Raw genomic sequence first — 25,295 nt, forward strand, 5'->3', positions numbered from 1 at the left:
CTATGCACCACATACTGCTATTCTTGTTATATTAATTAGGTCATTTTTGGTCATTTATTATGTTGTTAGTACATGTAAAACTCCCAGGACCAAACCTGAGGGTTTATTTAGGATTTTCTGTTTGTTCTTTGGGTTTTTTGTTTCATCTTGTGTGCTTTTGCTTCTCCATTTGTAGCCATATCAGTTTGTGATAGTTAAAACTTTTACTGATATGAAATTGGGAAAATAAACAGGAAAAAAAAAATCTGTTCCTGTCCAAGAGTGGGATAGTCCAAGGAAAAAGAAGTTGTACTTGGTTCCTAAAATCACCAAAAACTACACATAGAAACAGAAGTGTCTTTTCCATAAATATTAGTAAAATGGTTTCACCATGTAGACAGCTGACCTTGATTTGTTCTGTCTGCCAGAAACCCAATGTGAATCGATCCTCTTTTACAACTGGGTTTTACATTGTTGTATCAGATTCATGGCTAAAAGTCTGGAATGGGAACTATGAGGTCCCTGTGTTTGTGTGTTTGCACATGTGTTATAGATGTGTGGCACTGCCAAAATTAATCTGTAAAGGGGCACTATTTAATTGGCCTAATAGAAATTAAGTGCTTACACAAATACTCAAATACAATGAAACTGGCAAGAATGAGTTTCAGGTTCACATGATCTAGAAAATACTTAGTATGGAAATAATATCTGGTATGAAAAGTTAGCTTAAATTTGTTTTTATATAGACATGTCTTTAGAGTCATCCACATTAAGTACAATACTTTCATTGTACCTTTAGGTTCACCAGAAATCAAAAATACCTTATTCTGTTACAAAAAATACTGTTACAAAGTTTATCAGAAAATAAAATAATGGGACAAAGCTTTAAGTAAATATAAGTAAATGAAGTAAGGAGTTCTGGAGTAAACTCTATGGGAATAATGTTTTGGAAATGTCTATCTAGAATAGTCTCTCCAGATTTTCATAACTTGAAACAACCAAGTTATAAGGTAAGACTGAACTTAATTAAGAAATCTTAAAGGTAAAGTGGTAAAAATCTGAATTTCTTTCTCTAAGAGGATAAAAAGTTTTATTAAAATATTGAATTACTTTCTGTAATTATTAGTTTGTTTAAGTGATCTGTATTTGTCATTGAGATCTTTAATCATCATTGGTTAACTTTTGATATTTTTTAACAAACTTCCAAAAAGATCAAGTTTTAAGTGGAGTTCATCTAACCTCTGGCTAACTTTGGAGTTTTTCAGAGGGTCTCTGGAACATCTCAAATTATTTCTCTCCATCTCAGGAATATAGCACTAATTGGGCTTATCTGGTATGTTCAATTGCATGGGAAGCATTATTAAATAAATAACACTTAACACTTCTTATACTGTATCACATGGGTGAAGAAGTGAAGTGAAGTTGCTCAGTTGTGTCCAATTCTTTGTGACCCCATGGACTGTAGCCTACAGGCTCCTCCACCCATGGGATTTTCCAGGCAAGAATACTGGAGTGGGTTGCCATTTCCCTCTCCAATCACATGGGTAAATGTTATTAATATTCATATTCTATAAATTATACAGAGTTCCTAACATTCTGGCATATCCTGGTAAATGATATTACTCAATTTCAGTGTTGTCTTAAACTATCTGTCATAGCATTAATCAGATTTCTATTCAAATGCATGTTGTAATCCCAGTTGGTTGATGCTAAAGCAAAAAGGTATCCTTTTAATGATAAATTGCTATTTCACAGAGGATTTTGAATGACTCTACAGGTATTTTGTGAAAAATTAGGGAAGAATGATAATCCTTTATATGCAAGCATCTGTACTATTATCAGAAAAGAAGAAAAAGGAAGGGAATGAAAGTGAGGATATGTTCCTTCAAACCTTAATTCCTCAAACCTTAACTGACCCAGCCAATCTGGCCACTGTGCCAATACATCCATCCTTCCCACCATTTTCCATTCCTACCCAGTCCCAACTTCTGACACTGGGGCTCAGGACTTCCCCTCCTTACAGTGATCAGTTAGAAAATCCTGTGTTAGTTTCTGGAGGAGAGGGACTTGTTCTGATATTGCCATTTAAGACAAGACAGGGCACCCGATTGAGCCAGAAGCTACTATGGGAACAGGGTCATTTCCCTTATGCCATTATCTTGCTGCTGCTGCTGCTAAGTCACTTCAGTCGTGTCCGACTCTGTGCGACCCCATAGACAGCAGCCCACCAGGCTCCCCCGTCCCTGGGGTTCTCCAGGCAAGAACACTGGAGTGGGTTGCCATTTCCTTCTCCAATGCATGAAAGTGAAAAGTGAAAGGGAAGTCGCTCAGTCATGTCTGACTCTTAGCGACCCCATGGACTGCCGCCCACCAGGTTGCTCCATCCATGGGATTTTCCAGGCAAGAGTACTGGAGTAGGGTGCCATTGCCTTCTCCGATGCCGTTATCTTGTAGGGAGCCTAAATGCAAACAAACAGCTGGCTGGGTTTCTCAGACTTGTTTAATTGGAAAGATCCCAACTGTCATAAGATTGGAGCCCTTCTCATAGGGAGGATCCTCTATACATGAAGCCCACTTGACAGCACCCACAGCTGAACCAATAGGGTCCCAGCAAGGGAAGAAGGCCCTTAGTAGAGCACGACTTGTTAGTGCATATTGGCAGGGCTTTGAAAAGGGAAACCAAAGCAAAAGGGTTTGAACAATATTCAGGAAATTCAGCAAAACAAATGAAGACCTCTCTGAATTTTTGGAAAGGATTTATCATACCTACAGACATCATACTAATGCAGATCCTGAGACCCCTGAAAATATCAGAATGGCAGATGTGACCTTTTGGGGCAAAGTGCCTCAGGTATCAGGAGAAAGTTATAAAAATTAGATGGAACATTTGGAATGAACATTTCTTAATTGGTAGATGTTGCTTTTTTAAACTATTTAACAGGGAAAAACAGAAGAAAGATGCAAAATGAAACATCACTTTTTTGGCAGAGGCACTGGATTCCCAGAAGGTGAGTAACTGGATGAGAGTTAAGTCCCCACTGGGGAAGGAATGATGCACTTACTGTAAGGAGGAAGAACTTTGGAAAACAGAAACTGCTATAGGTTGAAAAAGAAGAACAGCAAAAGATGAGAGCCTCTTATGTGGCAGAGAGGGACACTCTGAATGAAGAGGCCCAAGGGTTCTCTTGGACTTGAGGCATTGAATCAACACAGAGGAACCTGCCCCACCCCGCACTGAAAAAGAGACTTCACTTAAATATCGCAATTCCAAGAAATCTCAGGTAACCTGATAGTGTTGCTGTGGATACTTTTTCAGGGTGGGTGGAAGCGTATTCCATGAACAGAGAGTCTCTGAAAGCCCTCCTTCGGGAAATCATCCTGATTTGGATAAGCAGTAAAACTATTCATCCTGGAGACCACAATCAATAGGAAAAACAATAAATGTCACTACAAGAGACATTTAACTTCGCATAAGGCCTTGCCAGTTGCCCTGCTATGGATCAATGGCTCCCAGAAGCAGGCTTAAATTAAGCACCTTTAAAATACTGTATGGTAGGCCATTCCAGGTGTCTGCCCAGGTAGGAGACTCTAAAAGTGCTAAAGACCTAGGAGTTGCCAACTGTACTAAAACTTCTGTACTACACTATTCACGAGTTTGCCTCCAACGGGTCTGCCTATCCAACAGAAGTAGATGGTGATTCCATTACAGCTGGAGAAGGGGCAACCAATTTGTTCAGTTTTGTCCAAATAAATAGCATAGAAATTTGATATATGTATTGGGAACTAAAACCAAAACCACAAGTTATTATGAATTAGACAACAAAGTGGTGAGAGGTTTCATCTGGTTCAAATAGGACTGACTAAAGATTTCAAAAAGGGCTGACTGAAGAGTCTAAGGAAATTTGTCACTTCCATTCAGCAGAATGGTCTTTGTCCCTTATCCCACAAGACTGTGGTATGGACACCAACAGGGGGAATTGTAACAGGAAGAACCTTTTGTATTCTATTACAAGTTAATCACTAAAAGGATGTTGCCTGTGTGCTTAAATTATACATAATGGCCCATCTCTGGAAACGCTGCTCCCCAAGTGATGAAAATTAAGCTAAAATACCTTTGTTTAACTTGCAGGAAACATCCTTACCAGGTCCACCTGTGAATGACTGCAGGGAGAAAGAAATGAACAGATCCTCTCTGGAGGTTTATGGGAACCAGAAAGTGTTTGACTTGACTCCCTCTCCCTTTAGTATTTAGTACTCCCTCCTCCTCAGAAGGAGCTTGAATTCTATCTCAGGCAAGATGGTTATCTGGGGCATGAAGCATCTTCTGAATTTGCTGGCTTTCTGAATAAAGTTGCCATTCATTGCCCCAACAACTGGTCTCTCAAAATTACTGGCCTTTTATGAGGCAAGCACTATAAGCTTGGACTTAGTAACAAAACTCCAGGTATCACTCAAAAGCTGAAAATAGTGTTTTTTAAAGAGGACATTATATATTTATCAATGTAACATACCTTGTTTCAGATTTAGACAAGGTGGGAACTTTCTTTTTTTTCTTTTTTCTTTTTTCACCACTCAATTTGTCATCATGCAATGAAGAATCTAAGGGAAAGTAAGACAACTGCTCCTTGAGTTTCTTTCGGATTTTCTTCTTAATCTCCTTTGCCATTTCTTCAGCCACTTGGAGCTGGTATACTTGCATCAGTTGTTCCTCATCTAAAGTATTCTTTTCTCCTTCCTCCTTGGCCTTTTCACTTTTGTCATGAGTCACACCTGGCTGTGGCTTAGTCCGTCTTTTCTGAGGTGCCGCATCTCCCTTCTCAGGAGCTTCTGGCTCCATCTCTTGTGCAGTCACCTGGAGCGCTGTTTTCATAACCTTTTTATTTGCCTTTTCTTGCTTGTCCTCCTCCACAATAACATCATTTTCTGGATCTTCAGTTGCTGACTGCGGATCCCTTGGTTTGTTTTTAATTACTCGCATGTTCTTCTCTGGGTTCTTAGTGTTAGCAGCAGTTATATCATCACTTTTAGTTTCCCTGATTTTCTGAAGATTGCTTGTAACAGCATCAAGCTAGGAGAAGACACAATAACAGAGTGTCAACTAAACACAGTTTAGTTCTGTGAAGATAAAATCATGTTGACTGTTTCACAATATGCAATACTGGGAAGAATATTTCACTTTTTACTCCAGCACTTTGACACCATTCTAGGGCCTTTGGGGAGCGTTTTCCTGCTTATTCTCCCAGTCTTAGACCAGCAATCTTGAGAATAAATTCATATCAAATGAGTTAACTAACATGGGGAACATGTTAATGACTTTTTAAAAGTGAATTAACTGCTCAAATCTCAAATGCTACTTTCCTCTGGCAAAATGATCCATACTCTAACCTAATTAAGAGATACCAGTGAAATTGCTAGAAGAGCTATGGTTAAAGTATTTCATGTTCTCTAATAGAAAACACACAGGTCATTTATCTTGCTTCATAATTAAATTCAAAAACCAAAGGTTTATAGCTCTAGGGTTACTGTGCAATTAGTCTAAACATATCAGTGAAAAGGCTTTTAAGTATTAAATATTATCAAGTTAAATCAAATGACTAAGCACATACTTGTATTAATAACTTTCTCCATTCAAAATTATTTAAAATAAGAAATAAACAGAAAATAATGCTAGAAATCAAAAAGGAATGTTATTAGTAATAAAATAAATATTTTGAGAAATCCCCCAAGGATGAAAAACAGGCAGGATTAGATCCATTAAGAAATCCATTAAGAAACTACCAAAGAAAACCACAACCTGTAGGAAAAGACTTGTCCAGAGAAAAGGCTGGTTCTGGAGAGGCCATAAGCTGAGGCAAGGAACACGAAAAGAAGGGATAAGCCTGAGGATGACCAACTGAGGAGTTGGGAGGGCAGCTCTGTTCCCCTCCTCCAGCTGTGTTACATGGTGACTTTCACCCAGAGAACAAAACAGCTGAACAGACAGAGATACGGCTTCATGTCTCAGGTAGGTACAATCCTCACCAACAGCAGAAGCACGCTATGTTGAAAACAACCAACAGGCAGGAGAAAAATTCTCAAACACAAAGATGACGAACAACTGAGAACACTGAGGGAAAGCAGCAGAATCGAGAAGTCCACCAAATCCAATAAAAGAGAAAAATTAACATGGAAGAAAAACAAACAGCATCAACAAAATAATTTAAAATGAGTAGAATTAATATTAAGAAATTCCAAAAAATATGAGATGAAAAACAACTGCAGATGTTAGAACTAAAATTTTGAGTGACAGAAATAAAAGCTGAAGAGATGCGTTCAAAAACAGAATGGGTAAAACCACAGTGATAAAAGATTGAAGTCAAAGAATTCTCCCAGAAATGACGGAACCAGTGAAGACTAAAGTTCAATTATTGAAAACCCTCATGTTTCAAAGTAGTTAGAATATCTAATATATGTGAAAAGATGGAAAAATGTATTCCACCACATAGCCAATATTTTACCATCTTTAAGACTCTTCTGCTCACCTAAAATATATTTCCAAATTCTACCTATTCCTTAAGGATAAATTCTGAAGCCATATCCTTCAAAAATATTTCCTAATCAAATTAAAAAAAAAATATCTTCTTAAAAGTTTATTTTCACATGTTCTGTTTCTAGAAGCAATATATCCATAAAACAGTAAGAAAACAGAAAATTTAAAAATAGAAAAAAATTCAGAAATTACTTAAAAAAGAAGGCCCAAAATTCAATCCTAGATTGCCTCACACAAGGAAAATCAATGATAATCTGTTCAGAAACTTACTTTTGTCTTCTTTCTCTGAAGACAGTCATACCTAATAACCTTGAATTCCCATTACATCAATACAGAGCAAATGCTAACTTTTCTGTTTTCTCAGTACCAGAAATGTAGTGGCAATCAAGGTAAACTGTGAGGATACTAATAAATGGAAAAAGATAAGCAAAAATTAGAAACTCTTGAAGAAAGAATTATAGTCTAGAAGAAAGGATTTTGAAAATGAAACCCTGGGGAAGCTCATCATATGAAGCTCATAAGATGTTTATTTATTCTCTTCCATTGATCTGTCAACCTTTGTACTAATAACATCATTTTAAATACAATCCTTAGAGCATCTTTGGTAGCATTCCACAATTCTATTGAGATGACAGTTTCATTACTTTTTAAATTCCTGTTTTTGTGGTTTGTATTCCCTTTTTCTTGCTAATCGCTTCACGAGATAGATTTTACATTACCAAGTAATTTATAAATTTTAAATTTTGTTGTTCTAGTTTTGTCATACTATAATTGAAAAAGTCTACTTCACGGAATTTCACATTTCATGGACTATCACTGAATTTTGAAATCTCTCAAATACATTTGTTCATGTTCTATTTATCTTTAACCATCCGTTTATCTTTACCATCTCTGCACCATTTTTCACTTTAGCTTGTCTGTTTTTAAAAATAAGTATTACTGAGACATAACAAATTATATGAATTACAATAATCACCACCGGCTGTAAGCGTATACTTAAATCAATTCTGACAAACATATACACCATGACACCACATGACAGCACAACTATCATTTGTGACACTAAACATTTCTAGTACCCTACGCGTTCCTTTACAAAACCAATCCCTACCCTCCAAGTCCTGGCCCCACTCAGCCACTGATCTGTTTTCTTTCACTATAGTTTGTCTTGTCTAGAATTTCATATAGATGGAATCATACAGAAGATAGCTTTTTGTTTCTATCCTTCACTCAGCATAAAGCTTTGAGATTCATTCATGTGGTTGCATTTATAATAACATTCCATTTACTGCCGAGCAGTATTTTCATTGTATGGAAAGATACTACATTTTATTTCTCCATATACCAACTAATGGACATTTGAGTTATTTCTAGCTTTGCATGTTATGTTTTCATTTCTCTTGAGTAAACATCCATAAGTACAACTGCTATATATGCTAAGTATACGCTTAAGTTCTTAAATAACTGCCAAACGGCTTCCTAAAATGGCTGTACCAGTTCACACTCTCAAATTTGTGAGTTCCAATTATTTAACACACTTGTCAGCACTTAGCATTGTCAATTTTCATCCTTTTGCATTCTAATAGGTATGTAATGGTATCTCCGTATTGTTTTCAAATTAATTATTAACGGCACTACTAAGCAGGCTTCCCCTGTGGCTCTGGTGTAAAGAATCCACCTGCAGTGTAGGAGACACAGGAGATGCAGGTTTGATACCTGGGTCGCAGGGAATATCCCTGGGTCAGGAAGATCCCCGGGAGGAGGAAATGGCAATCCATTCCAGTATTCTTACCAGGAGAATCCCATGGACAGAGGAGCCTCGTGGGCTACAGTCCGTGGGGTCGCAGAGTTGGTCACGACTGAGCAACCGAGCACACACATCGTACTAACCACATCTTTACTAAGCACGTCATTACACATGCTTATTTCCTATCTGTATCTCTTTGGTTAAGTGTTCAACTCTTTTGCCCATTTTCACAAGGTTGTTTCACATCAATGAGTTCTGAGAGTTCCTAAAGTTTTCTCAATACATTTTATCAATGTGTTGCAAATATTTTCCCTCAACTTATAATTTTATGTTTTCATTTTCTTAGCAATGTTTTGAATTTTCACAAAGCCCAATTTAACCCCCTTTTCATTTATGGTTCATACTTTTGTATCCTGAGAAATCTATTCATAACTCAAGTTTACCAAGCTTATCTTGCTTATTTTATAAGCTATATATATAGAATTTAGCTCTTAAATTTTTTAAGTCATAGATCCATTTCTACTTAATTTCTGAATATGATATGGTCATAGTTATAGTATTGTATATCTGATTGTCCCAGCAAAATTTGTTGAAAAAGATTATCCTTTTCCCCTCTGAGGTATCTTGGTAATTTTGGCAACAATCAATTGACCACCTACACTGGAGTCTATTTCTAGACTCTGTTGATTCATGACTTATATGTCCACCTTTATGACAATACCAGGTTGTCCTGGTATTGAGTTTTGAATCAGATAATAAAATTCCTTCAACTTTGTTCTTCCTTTTCAAAATTTTTTGGCTGTTCTAAGTTTGTTGTTTATATTTCCAAATAAATTTGAAAATCAGATTTTTAAGTCTTGAAGTCTATTGGCATTTTGATTAGGATTAAATTGAATCAATAGATCAGAATTTCAGAGAATGGATAATAATAATCTGTCAATAATTATCTGACAATACTTTCAATCCATGAACATGGATATATCTATTTGGTTTTGATTTTTAGCAGATTAGGGATTTCCAGTATCCAGGTTTGCATATATTTTGATAAATGTATCCTAGATTACTACATATTTGGTTACTATTACAAATGACATTTTAAATTTTAAATTATTCACTACTGGTACAAAAATACAATTGGTTTTTATATTTAGACCTTATATTCTGCTAACTCATTAATAGTTCTAATAGCATTTTTTTGAGATTCTGTCATCTGCGAATGAGATTCTTTTACTTCTTTTACAGTCTTTATACTTTTTTTCAAAAATTGCATTATTGCATTGGTTACCCATACAATTATGAATATCTATGGTGATGTGCTCAAGCTTAGAGCAAAAGCTGTCAGTTTTTAAATTTTAAGTAATTTTAACTGTAAGTTATTGTAGATTCCCTCTATCAAGTTGAAGAAGTTCCCTTCTCTTTTTGTTTTAGTTATCAGAATGGGTGACAAATTTTGTCAAGTCTTTTATTGCATTTATTGAGATGATCATATGGTTTTGTTTAATTTTATGGTGAATTACATGATTTTTTTTCAATACTTTGATATACTGCTGAGATAAATTACATAATGTATATAATTATTTTTATATAAGACTGATTCCCTAAATTTTGTGGAAGATATCTGCTCTGGGTTCAAAAGGGATACTGGTGTAATTTTCCTATAATGTCTTTCTCTTTTAGTATTAATTTAAAATTGCTACCCCCATCAAAAGAATGGAGAAGTATTCCCTCTTTTTACATAGTCTGAAAGAGTTTATATAGAATAATATGATTTCTTCCTCAAATGGTTGGTAAAATGTATTAATAAAGTCAGCTGAGAAAACTAGCCACCTAGTTTTTTCCACAGGTTTTTAACCACAAATAAATTTTTAAAAAAGATATAAAATATTCAGTAGCTTGTAGCCTTGAAGTAATTTACACATTTTATCTAAGTTGCTAAATTTATTGTCATAAAGTTATTCATAATACTCCTTTATTGTCCTTTTTAGGTCTTTAACACATCTGCAGTGAATTATATTTACATTCCTAGTATTAGTTATTTGTCTTCTTTCATTGTTTTTCTGATCAGTCTGGTTAGAGTTGTGAAGAAAAGGGTTAATTCAGCAGCCCTCGTTGCTCAAATCCTGCAAATCCTAGGCCTGTTTGCAGGATAAGCTCTTGAATGGCTCCTGAGAACTGAGCTCTGAGCTTCTGGAATGTTGAGCCTGAAAAAGGTGAATGAATACATGAACTAACTAAAGAATATTATGAAACCTGGACTTAGAAAAGGCAGAGGAACCAAAGCTCAAATTGCCAGCATCAGCTGGATCACAGAAAAAGCAAAAGAATTCCAGAAAAACATCTGCTTCATTGACTACATTAAAGCCTTTGACTGTGTGGATCACAACAAACTGCAGAAAATTCTTAAAGAGATGAGAATAATAGATCACCTTACCTGCATCCTGAGAAATCTGTATGAAGATCAAGAAGCATCAGTTAGAACTGGACGTATAACAATGGACTGGTGCAAAACTGGGAAAGGAGTACGTCAAGACTGTATATTGTCATCCTGCTTATTTAACTTATATGCAGAGTACATCATGCAAAATGCCGAGCTGGACGAATCACAAGCTGGAATCAAGATTGCCAGGGAGAAATATCAACAACCTTAGATATGCAGATGACACTACTTGAACAGCAGAAAGCAAAGAAAAACTAAAGAGGTTCTTGATGAAGGTGAAAGAAAGTGAGAAAGCTGGTTTAAAATTCAACATTCAAAAAACTAAGATCATTGCATCTGGTCCCATCATTTTATGGCAAACAGGGAAAAAAATGTAAACAGCGGCAGATTTTATTTTCTTGGGCTCCAAAAACACTGCAGATGGTGACTGCAGCCATGAGATTAAAAGACGCTTGCTCCTTGAAAGAAACTATGACAAACCTAGACATGTTTAAAAAGCAGAGATATCACTTTGCTGACAAAGGTCCAAAGAGTCAAAGCTATGGCTTTTCCAATAATCATGTACAGATGTGAGACCTGGACCATAAAGAAGGCTGAGCACCAAAGAATTGATTCTTTCGAACTGTGGTGCTGGAGAAGACTCTTTAAAAGTTCCTTGGACAGTATAGAGATCAAACCAGTCAATTCTGAAGGAAATCAACCCTGAGTACTGGAAGGACTGATGCTGAAGCTGAAGCTTCAATACTTTAGCCACCTGATGCAAAGAGCTGACTCACTGGAAAAGGCTCTGATGCTGGGAAAGATTGAGGGCAAGAGAAGGGGGCAACAGAGGACGAGATGGTTGGATGGCATCACTGACTCAGGATATGAGCCTGAGAAAACTCCAGGAGATAGTGAAGGACAGGGAAGCCTGGCATGCTGCAGGCCATGGGGTCACAAAGAATTGAACACAACTGAGTGACTGAACAACAAGAAAATCTAGCATATTTTCCACCCTTTAAAATTAACACATAGAACATTTTTAGAAACTGTTATTCATAAAAGAAGTTATCACCTCTATGAAATGACATTAGGATAAAATGAGATAGAAAATCAAAGAGTGAAATCAAGATGATAAAGGATTGACAATGATAATGATTTAAAGTCCTTCCTTTAAATTAAGGCAAAAATTCAGATGCAACTTCAAAATTAATAATAGCCACAGTTTGAGTATTTATTCTCTACTTAACAATTTATACTTATTGGTTTCAGTTATTACTACTGAGTATTAAACCACTCCAGACTTAGTGATATAAAACAATAAATCATTCATTATGGTTTGAACTCAATATATCCTCCGTATCTATCATGCCTCTCATCTCTAGTTCTTCATACTTTGATTTCATAATCGGTCACTTCATTCATCATTTGCTATTATCATGTACTTTTTATCCATCACACCTGTCTGGAAAAAACTCTGCTGCTGCTAAGTCACTTCAGTCGTGTCCGATTCTCTGTGCGACCCGGCAGCCCACCAGGCTCCCCTGTCCCTGGGATTCTCCAGGCAACACTGGAGTGGGTTGCCATTTCCTTCTCCAATGTGTGAAAGTGAAAAGTGAAAGTGAAGTTGTTCAGTCGTGTCCTACTTTTAGCGACCCCATGGACTGCAGCCCATCAGGCTCCTCCGTCCATGGGTTTTTCCAAGCAAGAGTACTAGAGTGGGGTACTATTCAAATTAAGTGATGTTCATCTCTATAACTATAACCAGGCTGTTGAATGCTGCCTGAAGAAACTGAACCACTTCAAAGATTGGTACTATTCTAAAGATATGGCCTATAAATTCAACTGAGACCTCAAAGCTACAAACAATTCTCCCATACTGCATAATCTGTTTGTATGCATTCTTCTGTACCTTCTGCACACTGGCTATTTCAAACTGTCTTTCCTTACCTCTGATGTTCAATGTTGTCACTTCTTGACTCACTTTCACGGGTGAGTCAAAAGCCATCAAATGGAAAGCTGCAACTTTCTACTACCAAATCTACAAATTTTCATGTACTCTAAACAATCTTTTTCTCTGTCCTTCTCATTATAAAGAGGTGGGTCTTAACTTGTGTTCTAAAAATTTTCCTGTCCTGTATCATCAAATCTCTTCCTTATCTTCCCCAATGCTGCTGCTGCTAAGTCACTTCAGTCGTGTCCAATTCTGTGTGACCCCATAGACAGCAGCCCACCAGGCTCCCCCGTCCCTGGGATTCTCCAGGCAAGAACACTGGAGTGGGTTGCCATTTCCTTCTCCAATGTGTGAAAGTGAAAAGTGAAAGTGAAGATGCTCAGTTGTGTCCGACTCTTCGAGACCCCATGGACCACAGCCTACCAGACTCCTCTGTCCGTGGGATTTTCCAGGCAAGAGTACTAGAGTGGGTTGCCACTGCCTTTTCCATCTTCCCCAATACCAGCACTAAAAATATTCCTTTTTATAGTTAAACTTTCTGAAAAAGTTGTCCTACTTGTACTGCTTCATTTTTTATGAACATCATATTAAAAAGTTTTGCTCTCTACCCTGGTAATTAACTTCTGAATACTTTCTTGGTAAGTAAAAATACCATTCTGGTTTCCAACCTAAATAGCTTTTACAGTGTTCCTGTATTTTATTAGTCGATGTCATTTTCTCTTGTAATTTTTTTTCACACCTTTTGCTCATTTAAGACACCTGAGTGCTAAGTTGCTTCAGTTGTGTCTCACTCTTCATGACTTTATGGACTGTAGCCCATCAGGCTCCTCTGTTCATGGGATTCTCCAGGCAAGAATACTGGAGTGAGTTGTAATGCCCTTCCCCGGGGGATCTTCCTAACCCAGGCATCGAATCCACGTCTCTTATGTCTCCTGCACTTGCAGGTGGGTTCTTTACTACTAGCACCACTTGGAAAGCCCTGAGAGATATAGTATCTTACTATTCAAGGCATTTATTTGTAGCATTTCTTTATTTATTAACATTTGAAATGGAACTTACTCATAGGTTGTTCTTCAGATTGATAGGGGAATAGAACGTTAAAAAGAACCTTCTGATTCCAGAATACAAGTGTTGAATAAATTTTAGCTATTACTATGTTATTGGCTATATGAGTACTAGATCTGTGACTATAAAAAAATCATAGTTTCAGTGAATTAGCTAACTTTTAGTTGTATTTGTTTCTGACTCAAAGTATCTTCTACCTCAGATTTATCTATTCCTTCAACAAGTATTTACTGGTTTTCTGTGTGCAGACAGAGAATATTCTCATTATTTGGATGTCTTTCATTTAAAATCAGATGTCTTTCATTTCCCACACTGGAAAACTGAACCAGCCCACTTCTATTTTCTTATCTAAATATTTGTCTATTAATTTAGGTTTTTACATTTAACTTTTTAAGATATCTGATATGTAATTTAATATGAGATGAAATGAGACTGCAAACGACCTTTTTCCCTAGAAGCTAAAGCAATGTTAGCAGTACCAGTCCCTGTACCATAGCTTCTTGAAACACCTGGCACAAACGATGGAGAAACTTCTACATGCATAACTGGTTTCAAGGCTCATCCAAATTTATTTTCAGATTATAAATTCTCTATTCCTAAATACTTTGTTTTCATTCATGTCTCTGGAGATGGTACTACACACTCAACTAATCTATCTTCCATAGTTTTATTGATTTTTTTCAGGAGGGAACACCAGTCCTAACTCTTTCCCAATTCACATGCTCCCTATTGCTCTCATACACGACTGACAATGTAGGCAAGTACATTCCTTGGAACACTATTTTCCCCTAAATATTGTATGGATATTGCTCCATTGTCTTTGGACTTAAGTGTTTTTGGAGAGAAGCTGGAAATGTACGAGGTGTTTCTTCTGTTTAGATGTTAGCAAAATTTCTCTCTCCCTTGAAATTTAAGTTTCCAGATAGAGTTCTCATCTCAAACTTTACCTGGAATGCAAGATGGATTCATCTCTTCCCACATCCTTTTTCATTCTCAGGAAAGTTTCCTCCTTATGCTCTTTTTATTATTTCTGCTCCATTAGTGCCATCTGGGAACACAGACTTGTAAGTCAAGTATTTCTATATGTCTTTATTTACTGTATCTTTCATTTTAGTTTCGGCCATTCTCTCTCATGTTTGTTGCCCAATCACTAAATTTTTCCTTAGTGTCAATTCTATTATTTTAGGCCTCAGGTACAGTTTTTGAGGCAGCAATGAAGAAAGAATCACAGAGAGACTGTAGTTTTAAATCCAGATTCTAAAATTCTTACATGATATTAAAAAATATGGCACAAAATTTGTATATGTAGGTTATCTCTAAATAGAAGGATTCAGGCTGTTTTGGTTTTACTTTAGTGTAACAAAAGTCTTTGAAATGTAGTGGGTGAAAATTAGCTCATCTATTCTGGTTATTTCTGCTTTCATTGACTGTTTTACAACTTGGTAGAGAAAAAGGGTTAACATGTAGAAAACTCATAGCAATGCAAATGTTTCCTGTCCACAGGAATTTGTAAAAGATTTTTGTAATGTATGTAATCTATGTAGAAGATTTCCATTAATATAATGCAACTAAATTTTGTCTGGTAAATAATAATATGGCCTTCCCTGTGGCTCAGCTGGTAAAGAATCTGCCTGCATTGTGAGAAACGTGGGTTTGATCCCTGTGTTGGAAGATCCCCTGGAGAAGGGAAAGCTATGTAAATGATTTCTAATGTAATGCAACTGAATTTTGTCTGGTAAATAATATAAATCTCGGTACATCACATCCATTTGAACTGGTTATAACATCTTACTGGTTCCCTCATTAATCAGTGGGCTAAATAAAATTTTTGATACATGTTAATACATAGAAAAATGTGTGTGTGTGCTCAGTTGTGTCCGACTCTTTGCAGCCCCATGGACTGTAGCCCACCAGGCTCCTCTTTACATGGAATTCTCCAGGCAAGAATACTAGAATGGGTAACCATTCCCTTCCCCAGGGAATCTTCCCAACCCAGGGATCAAACTTGTGTCTCTTAAGTCTCCTGCACTGGCAGGTGGATTCTTTACCACTAGCACCACCTACATGTAAATAACTCCAACTTACTCTATTTCTGGCTATATGAACCTGGCAGAGATAGTAAGTGGTTTTCTATTCAGATGGTCATAAAATTTCTCATGTGCAAAATAAGATCTCTAATACGTACTTTCATGATTAACAGGAGAATCAGAAATGATAATTTGTAAAAACCTTATCAGAGTGCCTGACAGTTGAAAAACAGTAAGATAAACCTTCCATTATTATGAATTCTTCTATGGCTTTCCCTTTGCTTAATTTTCTTATTTAAGCCTGCTTCCTTTTTAGTCTCAGCCTGTTCTACACTTGGGAGTTCTTGTTTTAAAGAGGTCCTATCACTTCTTACTTTATTAAACAGGGTCCTATTGGGTTGTGGTGAAGACAGTAGATTCTGAAGTCAGATTGTCAGTTTGAATCAAGGGTTTATCATTAACTATGCAACTTTGCAGAGAAGGCACTGGCACCCCACTCCAGTACTCTTGCCTGGAAAATCCCATGGACAGAGGAGCCTGGTAGGCTCCAATCCACGGGGTCGCTAAGAGTCGGACACGACTGAGCGACTTCACTTTCACTTTTCACTTTCATGCATTGGAGAAGGAAATGGCAACCCACTCCAGTGTTCTTGCCTGGAGAATCCCAGGGACGGGGGAGCCTGGTGGGCTGCCGTCTGTGGGGTCGCACAGAGTCGGACACGACTGAAGCGACTTAGCAGCATGCAACTTTGGGTAAGTTATTCAAACTCTCTATGATTTAGTTTCCCTATGTATAAATGTAAATGAAGCTTCATAATTGTATTGTTTGTATTAAATTAAAAACTAGTGAATACACACAAAATATTTTGAAGTGCTTGAAAGAGAGCACTATTATTTAGTAAATAAAAACAGGTATTCTCCTCTATTTGTTAAAGTAAAGCATTTCAAAAATATTTTTGCATTCTAGGAATAAGCTGTTTCTGTCCAGCTGAAAATTTCGTCCTAAATACTTTTATCTTTAAATTAAGAGAGACTGTGGATGGCCTAGTGTGTGCCAAAAGAGACTAAGTTACTTTTAATTACCTATCCCTTATGTGTCCCCCACACCTAAACTGGATCTTAGATAACTGGACATATCTTCTGCCCATTTTCTGGTTATCCATTTAATTTAGCATCTCTGGCTTAAACTGTACCTTGTTCATGCTCACAAAGCCCAGTTCTGACAGAGAGAGAAAGTATGAGTTCCACTTTGTCTGAGTCCATAAAAATATTCTGCAGTTGCGTCCAGGGTTCTTTCTGGTTTGCCAAATGTATACCACTTTCCTCAAGGTGAGGGCATGTACCAGTAAGCAATGTTCACTGTCCATACGCCACTATTCCCTACCATACACCAAAAGCAGCGTGTTCTATCTTAGAGCAGCATCCACTACGGCAGACCTAATCTGCTCCACTCTGTCAGTGGTTCTTACTTCATATGCAGTGTAGTACACTAGGGTACTAGGAACTCCTTACATGCATGCGGCTGGATCCTAGCCAAGTTTATTACTTTTTTTGTTGTTTCAATCAAGAATATAATGATTACACTGATGGCTGCCAGACAGAACGCTAAAATGAACAGGTCTCACGACAAGATACAGACTAGGTTAAAATATGCTACAAGTCAAATATACGATGCATATAACTCATAAAACTCCTGTTAAAGGACTGTGTGTATTCCTCTTATCAACAACCAGAACACACAAGTACCAACTGCCAGAACTTGCATGAAGTTACTTATTTGTGCTTGTGTGTGTACCTGTGAGTACACAGAGATTATGGTCAAAGGAGTGTATGAAATGGAAACAGAAATAGAAATAGCGAGACAGGTTTGAAGAATGAATAGTGCCTTAACTGGGATACTATTACAGACTCTAATACCCTGGGAATCAGGTTGTAGTTAATTTCTAACTTGTTTAGTATTTCTTTGAGTTCTGTATCTTCAGTCCATTCAAGGGTGATACCAAAAAATTCTATCATTTGAAAGTGTACCTCAAGTACAAAAGGGTAACTCTTTCTTTAAGAGTCCATTGATTTCCCCTGGTTCTGCTGGGTAGAATCAGTAGAAGAAGTCTATATGAGGATAAGCCATTACATATCTGAAATAAGATATTACTTCCTAAATTCTTCACAATTCTGGGTTAAAAATAAGGGTTTTCTGCAAGACCGTGTAATACGGCTAGTTTGCGTTTCCCTGGTATCCCTGGTCACTTCAACCAGATGGTCTGTTATTCATGTAGGACAGCACTCAAGAACTCGATACTCCAAGAGCGAGGCTGATTTGAAGGCAAGCTTTGTTTTACAATGTGATTGACCATTTTGCTGTTTTTAATTTCCAAAGTTCCTTAGAGTTTTCATATGAAACTCTTGGTTTTATGCAGATATTCAAGTCAACATTACCAAATGATGAATTACTCACTGAGATTTTTTCTCCAGGTTGGGCAATTTTCTTCTTCAGTTTTTTTCTTTCACGTCTTAGATCATTGTGGGCCTTAAGCAACTCCTCAAAGCGAACTTTGGTCTTCACTTTAGCTTCACTCTCAACTACAAATGATAATGACTCATGTCATTTTCTCTGCAACTCTTCTATCACATACATTATGATAAAAAATAAAACCCTACAGCCTCGCAAATACCTGCTTTAGTTAAAACAGTTGACGAGTCCTTTCTTAAACAACATTTCTTTTGGATTTGGTGACACCAAACTCACTTATACCCCACTTACCTTCTGGGTTACTCCCTCCAAAAGTTTCCTTTGCTAAGTTAACTTTTTACTTACCATGCACACAGTATCTGCCACTGTTAGTTATGTGGCCTTAAAACAAGTCACTTAACATCTCTAAACTTCATTCTCCTTATGTGTAAAGTCAGAATAATCCTAAGTCAAAGATCACTTTTTCATGAAAAATGACTTAACGCGTGACTGGCCAACAATCAAGCCTTCAACAAATATTAAAAGCTGAAAGTTGTTTTCCCCTTTAAAACATAAATCATATCAGGCTAGTCCTTGCTTAAGACTGTGAGTTTCCCAGTTCACTTAGAACAAAATAAAACAAGTTGTTCACATGCCCTACATGGTTCTCATTTCCTGGCCTATCTACCTCTACAGCTTCAGTTAAAAAAAAAAAACAGCCCGTGACATTCCTACATTCTAGCCAGACATACCTTTTTTTCTTTTTTAGCTCTTCTGCCAGTACAGACAATTTCCCACATGAAGCTGCTTCTACCCTGTGCAGACGTCTTCTAACTCCTCACACCTGGCTGGGGTTAATATGCCTGTTTTAAATGTTGCCTGTGAAGTGGAACATTTCCTGACAACCTCATCTATATTTCTCCATTTCTCACAATGCAGACTTTTTTTCCTTCACAGCACTTAACCCAGCTTGAAATTTGTATAATTATTTGTATACCTATATATATATATATAAATATACTGTGACTCTCCCACTATACCCAGCAGTTCATAACGACGTCCCTAGCTATTATGGGGTCTAGAACAGAATAAATACGCAAACATGTTTCAAATAAATGCTGAAAGAATGAATGCCCCAGGGCAGGTATTGGGAAACTACCTGCAGGCCAGTCAACTCTTTTAATAAAGTTTTACTGAAACACAGCCATACCCACTCTGTTAAGAATTACCATGGCTGCCTCCGTGCTTCTATGGCAGAGTTGAGTAATTATAGCAGAGACCAAACCTAAAATATTTACTAGCTTGCCTTTTAGGAAAAAGTTCACCAAAGTCTACTTTAAAGTCAAATATCCATTTGATAATAAAAAATAAAAAATAACCATATGTTATTTACTCTGCCCAGCTGAGTCCCAAATTGCCAGCCACTGAATACATATTAACCTTAATTACCAACATTTCACAGAAAGAAATATCAAACTATGAAGTATCTATAAATGTTATATTTGGTTGATGATATCTACTTTACTCCTTAATTGGTTAAAGAATCCCTTAAAATAATCCAAACTTTAAAGTAAATAACATGCACTGCATATAAAAAATTTCATAGAAATCTTACCAGTGGGCATATCTCAGCTTTATGGAGAGCACTGAGTGATAGTATAAAGCATTGATTCAGTCAGGATCCTGTTAAAACAAAGAGATTTATTTGTAAAATGGATTTTCCAAATAAAAATTATAGAATATTCTTCACGCAACATTATGTGATTGTCCACTATCTCAACAGGTTAAAAATAAAACTAAGTTCACTTATCCCTATCTTATACAAACAACTTAAATATATCTAAATCAGTTTAGAGTCTTAAAGTGAAGCAAACTGGATCAAAATTGAGTAAAATATGTATATATTGAGAAATTTTTTTTTAAATTATTGAAAGGCAACAAGCGTCTTACTTAGTATGTTTTTAAAGTATTTGGGCTTTCCTGGTAGCTCAGATGGTAGATAATCTGCCTGCAACGCGAGAGACCCCGGCTTGATCCCTGGGTCAAAAAGATCCCGAGAAGGGAATGGCAATCCACTTCAGTATTCTTACCTGGAGAATTCCATGGACAGAGGAGCGTAGTAGGTTACAGTCCATGAGGTCACGGAGTCAGACATGACTGAGCGACTAACACTAAAGTATTTTAAGTAAATAAATGGACATTTCAATGTACTTCTGAGAAACTAAACTCCATATCAGGATTGATTTTCCCAAGTGCATACATTATTGCACTAGTAAAGTATACTTCTGGGTGGCACATTCACAGATAATGAATTTAAATATTTCTGTGCCTGCCACTAAAAATACTGCTACAACAGAAGGTTTAGCACAAATATTCATTCCATCTTCTCAGATCAATACCCGGGTGTGTATCATTGTGTACCTAAAACATGGATAAACTCAGTATATATATTCTTAAATTTTCAATTTTTTAAAAGATGAGGGTGTCTAAAACATTAATTCTCGCATTAGAACATAATGTGCACACATTTTTAAGAATAAAACTAAAGACTTAATTTTTTTTTAAAATTTGGCTCAACAGTTATGAGTTAAGGTTCTAGATCACCAGAGATCCACATCCATGTTCCTTTAGTATTAGTGGTACTTTGGACAGAAAAGTCTGAAAAGAAATGCTAAAAAGAATGTTTATACAAATAAACTAATTATGTGAGTTAACTTCTATAACAACTATCCAGTACACAGACAAAATAGACATCATTAAATCCACAGAGTAAAACCTCCCATTCCTTATTGATACGAACCAGCATTAACTCTTTCTAGATGATTTAGATCTAATAAGGCAGATCATTAAGCCAACTGCATCAGTAACTAAAACCTGGCCACACATAAATACGAACAAATATAAAGCAAATAAAGACTTAATATTTAAAGTATTCCATAGTGATTCCCTGGTGGCTCAGACAGTAAAGAATCTGCCTGCAATGCAAGAGACCTGGGTTCAGTCCCTGTGGGATGATCCCCTGGAGTAGGAAATGGCAACCCACCTCAGTATTCTTGCCTGGAGAACTCCAGAGAAAGAGGAGCCTGGTGGGGCTACAGAGAGTCACAAAGAGTCGGACAGAATTGAGGGACTAGAACTTCATAGTGATTCAAGAATCAGGAAGATGGCTGAACTATGACTCTGAGCCATCAAGAAAGGCTTACTTCTTTTGTTTTATCCTGAGCAGAAAATTTATGACATTTTAGATGCATTAAATAAAAACTCCTAAAGAGAACAAAGAGTCAAGGATGATTCTCATGGTTTTCAGACTTGAATAATTAGACCAGTAGTATTATTAATTGGAGTACAGCACAGTATAGGCAAGTCGGAGAAGGCAATGGCACCCCACTCCAGTACTCTTGCCTGGAAAATTCCATGGATGGAGGAGCCTGGTAGGTTGCAGTCCATGGGGTCGCTAAGAATTGAACATGACTGAGCATCTTCACTTTCACTTTTCACTTTCATGCATTGGAGAAAGAAATGGCAACCCACTCCAGTGTTCTCGCCTGGAGAATCCCAGGGACAGGGGAGCCTGGTGGGCTGCCATCTATGGAGTTGCATAGAGTCGGACACAACTGAAGCGACTTAGCAGCAGCAGCAGCAACAGTATAGGCAAGTATAGAGGAGTTGTTTATAACAAGTCTTGGAATTACTGTAATCTCCCATAGTTACTTGTATAGGCTGGGCAATTTGTTTCCTTATCTGTAAAGTCAGTCGAACGGCAACTATTCAGAGGACTGTTGTTAAGAGTTAAATGATTAAAAGGCTAAAAGAGTGCCTCAGAACAGACATCAACAACACTGGCCACAATTATAATAGATATTTCTTACAGGGACACTCAGTGAACTTAGTGGGACATGTTGGGCTGATACCTGATGGATATTAAGCAGCTACAAGCTCTGGCTCTACTGTCAGATTCCTGGTTCTACCCGTCAGTAGATTAATCTCTGTGGACTTCAATCCCTCATCTTTCAAAAGAGAATACTAGTAATAAATGACTTATAGGGTACTATAAAGATTAAATAAGAGTATGCAAGTAACACTTAGCACAATGCCTAGAGTATGGCAAGCTCTTCAAAAATGATAGCTATTATTACTGTATACATATATACATATAGTGTATGTGGGTGTGTATAAGGATGGAGATACATATACATATAATCCATTTATGTGAGTAGACAACAGAATATAGCAATCCAGTGATGAGACAGAGGATAAAAATTTGGGCATTATTTATATTTGTGATGATTGCAAGAAAAAAATGCTGAAAAGCAAATTTGGGGCCCACAAAATAAACTAAAAGACATCAGGCAGCAAATGAAAAACTGGGAGAAGTAACCAAAGGAAAAAAAGAATTTCAAGAAAGAAGTGCGGCATCATTATAAACCCCACCACAATACACCAACGTGATTTCGTCTACACTGTGCTCCCGAAGTGCCTTGATCTTCATTCCTCCTTCTGCTTCCTGAATTTTCACTCTGATAAACTACCCACCCCTCCCCAACCAAACTGCTAGCTTGAGGGAGGGCTAGGCCTATGCTCTCTTCATTTATGTATTCCCATTTTAAAAGGGGGTGGGGCAGTAATAGGGTCAAAAGGAGTCAGGCATAAGCTCTTGTTGTGATAATTACTGAATGTATGGCTTTGGGCAAGCCACTTAATCTCACTAAGGCTTGTTCTTTTTTTTTTTGCCTGGGAAATGAAAATGGCACCTACTTTATTATAAGGAGAAGAGGAAATACTGAAAAGTGATCAGCACAGTGGATGGCCCATTACTTTATGTGATTATTACAGTATTAAAAATAGACAATTATGTGATAGACAAAACATAATTATGTATTCACATTATTTACTATTATTTAATAGTCTAATGTACAATCCAATTAGTAAACACTAATATTATTCAATGATGAACACAGCAAATACACTACAGAAATAATCATCTCTAAAAGGTAATGTGTACTATAGCAAACACCTTAAATAATGACTTATATTTGATAAATAAGAGCATCAAGGAAAATTAAGGTCAAACTTAAAAGGACATCTGTGAATTTCATATATGTCATTATATTTAAAAACTTCTCCCTCACAATGCCTTTAACAGGACCTGCTAAGAGATATTAATACAAAATAGGAAAACAGTGTTACATTTCATCTCATTTTATTTTTTCTCTAAACACCTCATTATCAGCCAATAAACGACTAAAGATCAAAGAAAAAACAGGCAGAGGCTTGGATGATTCACTCCTTAACTGAATTTTACAGCATGGGAAAAAAGGAAACAAAAACCTGTATACATATTCAATCAATAAATCAAGATAGTCTTTATAAATATGTAAGATTATAAATATGATGAAAATTTTGGGGCATTTAAATTTCTTTCACATGTATTTTTTAACTTTACAGAGTCCTCATAACAAGCAATCTTCTTCCATAAGACCCAAGCAGTAACAGCAATCATAAATGCAACAGGTGAAAAAACTGTTAGCATCCTTTTCTTAGAAGAAGGAAAAGTCATATACTCCAGTCAGTAGATGTTCTTACAGTAATGCTGAAAAGCAGCACAGCCATTTGGAAGAGATTCCTAAATAGTATGTATTTCCTTCTATTTGTATACATATTGAAATGACCCTATTACTGTAACTAGACTTAGACACGTAACAGATCGATCACCTTTTCTCAGACGTAATTAAGAAGGCATTTCACAGGTTCAAGATTCAGCACCAAGATGACACCCTAAAAGGAAATAAATGTACTTAGTGAGCATCTGATTTAAATGCTGTTAAACCCGATTCCATCCTAAAGGAGATCAGTCCTGGGTGTTCTTTGGAAGGAATAATGCTAAAGCTGAAACTCCAGTACTTTGGCCACCTCATGCCAAGAGTTGACTCATTGGAAAAGACCCTGATGCTGGGAGGGATTGGGGGCAGGAGGAGAAGGGGACGACAGAGGATGAGATGGCTGGATGGCATCACTGACTCGATGGACGTGAGTTTGAGTGAACTCCGGGAGTTGGTGCTGGACAGGGAGGCCTGGCGTGCTGCGATTCATGGGGTCGCAAAGAGTCGGACACGACTGAGCGACTGAACTGAACTGAAACCAGAATCTGGAATAGGAAAGGCAAAGATTGCATTCACTCTTTCAGGACAACACGCTCAACGCTTCGGAGAAGATCCGCCCAGGAACGGGAGAAGAAAAGTAAGTACGTAGTGGTAACTCTCAAAACCACATCTCTTCACTCCGCGGAGCTGGGCCGGTCAGACTGCCGTGGCCCATCGCGGCCCCCGTCCGCCCTGCTGCGCCCACCGCCCCCACGCCCTCGGATCTGAGCAGCCCTCCACGCTGCTGTCCCCAGAGAGGGCAGGACAGGCCGAGTTCCCGGGCCCGGGATCCCGCCACCACCAGCCTGCAGGGTACTCACACAGAAGAGGGCGCAGAACTGCCGACAGCGGGTCCCCAGGGAGCCACCGCCCGGACCGTGCGGGGCGGGCTGGGAGTGATGTGGTCACCAGCCACCCCAGCCGCCCGCCTCCCAGGCTCTGAGCGCCCGCCTGGTGCCGCAGTGCAGGCAGCGCGCCTCCCGCCGACGTCAGCGCCTGCCTACGCCGCCGTCCCCATGACAACCGATGCGGGCCCTGCTCTCCGTTCGGACCTCTGCCGGACCTCGGCGCCCCTCCGTGGCTCCGCCCCTCCCGCAGCCCCGCCTTCTCCGGGGTCCGGAGGCGCTGCTGTGTGGCGTAGGTGGAGGCGGCGCGCGCGCCCTCAGACTGCGGTGGGGCGCGCGCTCCGGGTCCGCGCGCTGGACTCCTCGGGCTCGCGCGGGCCACGAAAGGGAATCCGTTCTCCCTGGAGCGGGAACACTGGGAATACGCAGGTGCTTCTCGGAGCTTGCTACCGTCCCGTCTGTCACCCGGAAGAAGCTCTCTGATCTTCAAAACTGTAGCCAGACGAAGGCTGTCGTGGAACCCGCCAAGGCAAAGAAACATGAATGATGCCAAGAAATACACTTGTCAAGCCACCACCGCCACCACCCTCCCCTACGCGATCGTACCCACGAAATGAAACATCCTTTCAAGCGTGAAGAATACAG

General features: G+C 38.0%; 1 protein-coding gene across 14 annotated transcripts in view; it reads right to left on the reverse strand.

Moving 5' to 3' along the window:
• Nucleotides 1-24,746, reverse strand: part of AHI1 (Abelson helper integration site 1) — a 219,379-nt gene extending 194,633 nt beyond the window's left edge. For 13 of the 14 annotated variants that reach the window (XR_009495858.1, XM_059889903.1, XM_005210982.5 and 10 more), the window contains exons 1-5: nucleotides 24,627-24,746; nucleotides 23,879-23,941; nucleotides 19,782-19,849; nucleotides 18,173-18,297; nucleotides 4,491-5,047 (exon numbers count right to left, since the gene is read on the reverse strand). Coding sequence is in view for 13 of the 14 variants with exons in the window: in XM_059889903.1 (XP_059745886.1) it covers nucleotides 4,491-5,047; nucleotides 18,173-18,297; nucleotides 19,782-19,791 (692 nt within the window). In the remaining variant the exon portion in view is untranslated. Of the gene's footprint in view, nucleotides 1-4,490; nucleotides 5,048-10,686; nucleotides 10,863-18,172; nucleotides 18,298-19,781; nucleotides 19,850-23,878; nucleotides 23,942-24,626 lie in introns of those variants that run through there. The other variant, XM_059889904.1, reaches the window with a different exon arrangement.
• Between the last annotated feature and the right edge of the window lie 549 nt (nucleotides 24,747-25,295).

The sequence above is a fragment of the Bos taurus genome, chromosome 9 (assembly GCF_002263795.3).
Source record: "Bos taurus isolate L1 Dominette 01449 registration number 42190680 breed Hereford chromosome 9, ARS-UCD2.0, whole genome shotgun sequence".
NCBI classification, from domain to species: Eukaryota; Metazoa; Chordata; class Mammalia; order Artiodactyla; family Bovidae; genus Bos; species Bos taurus.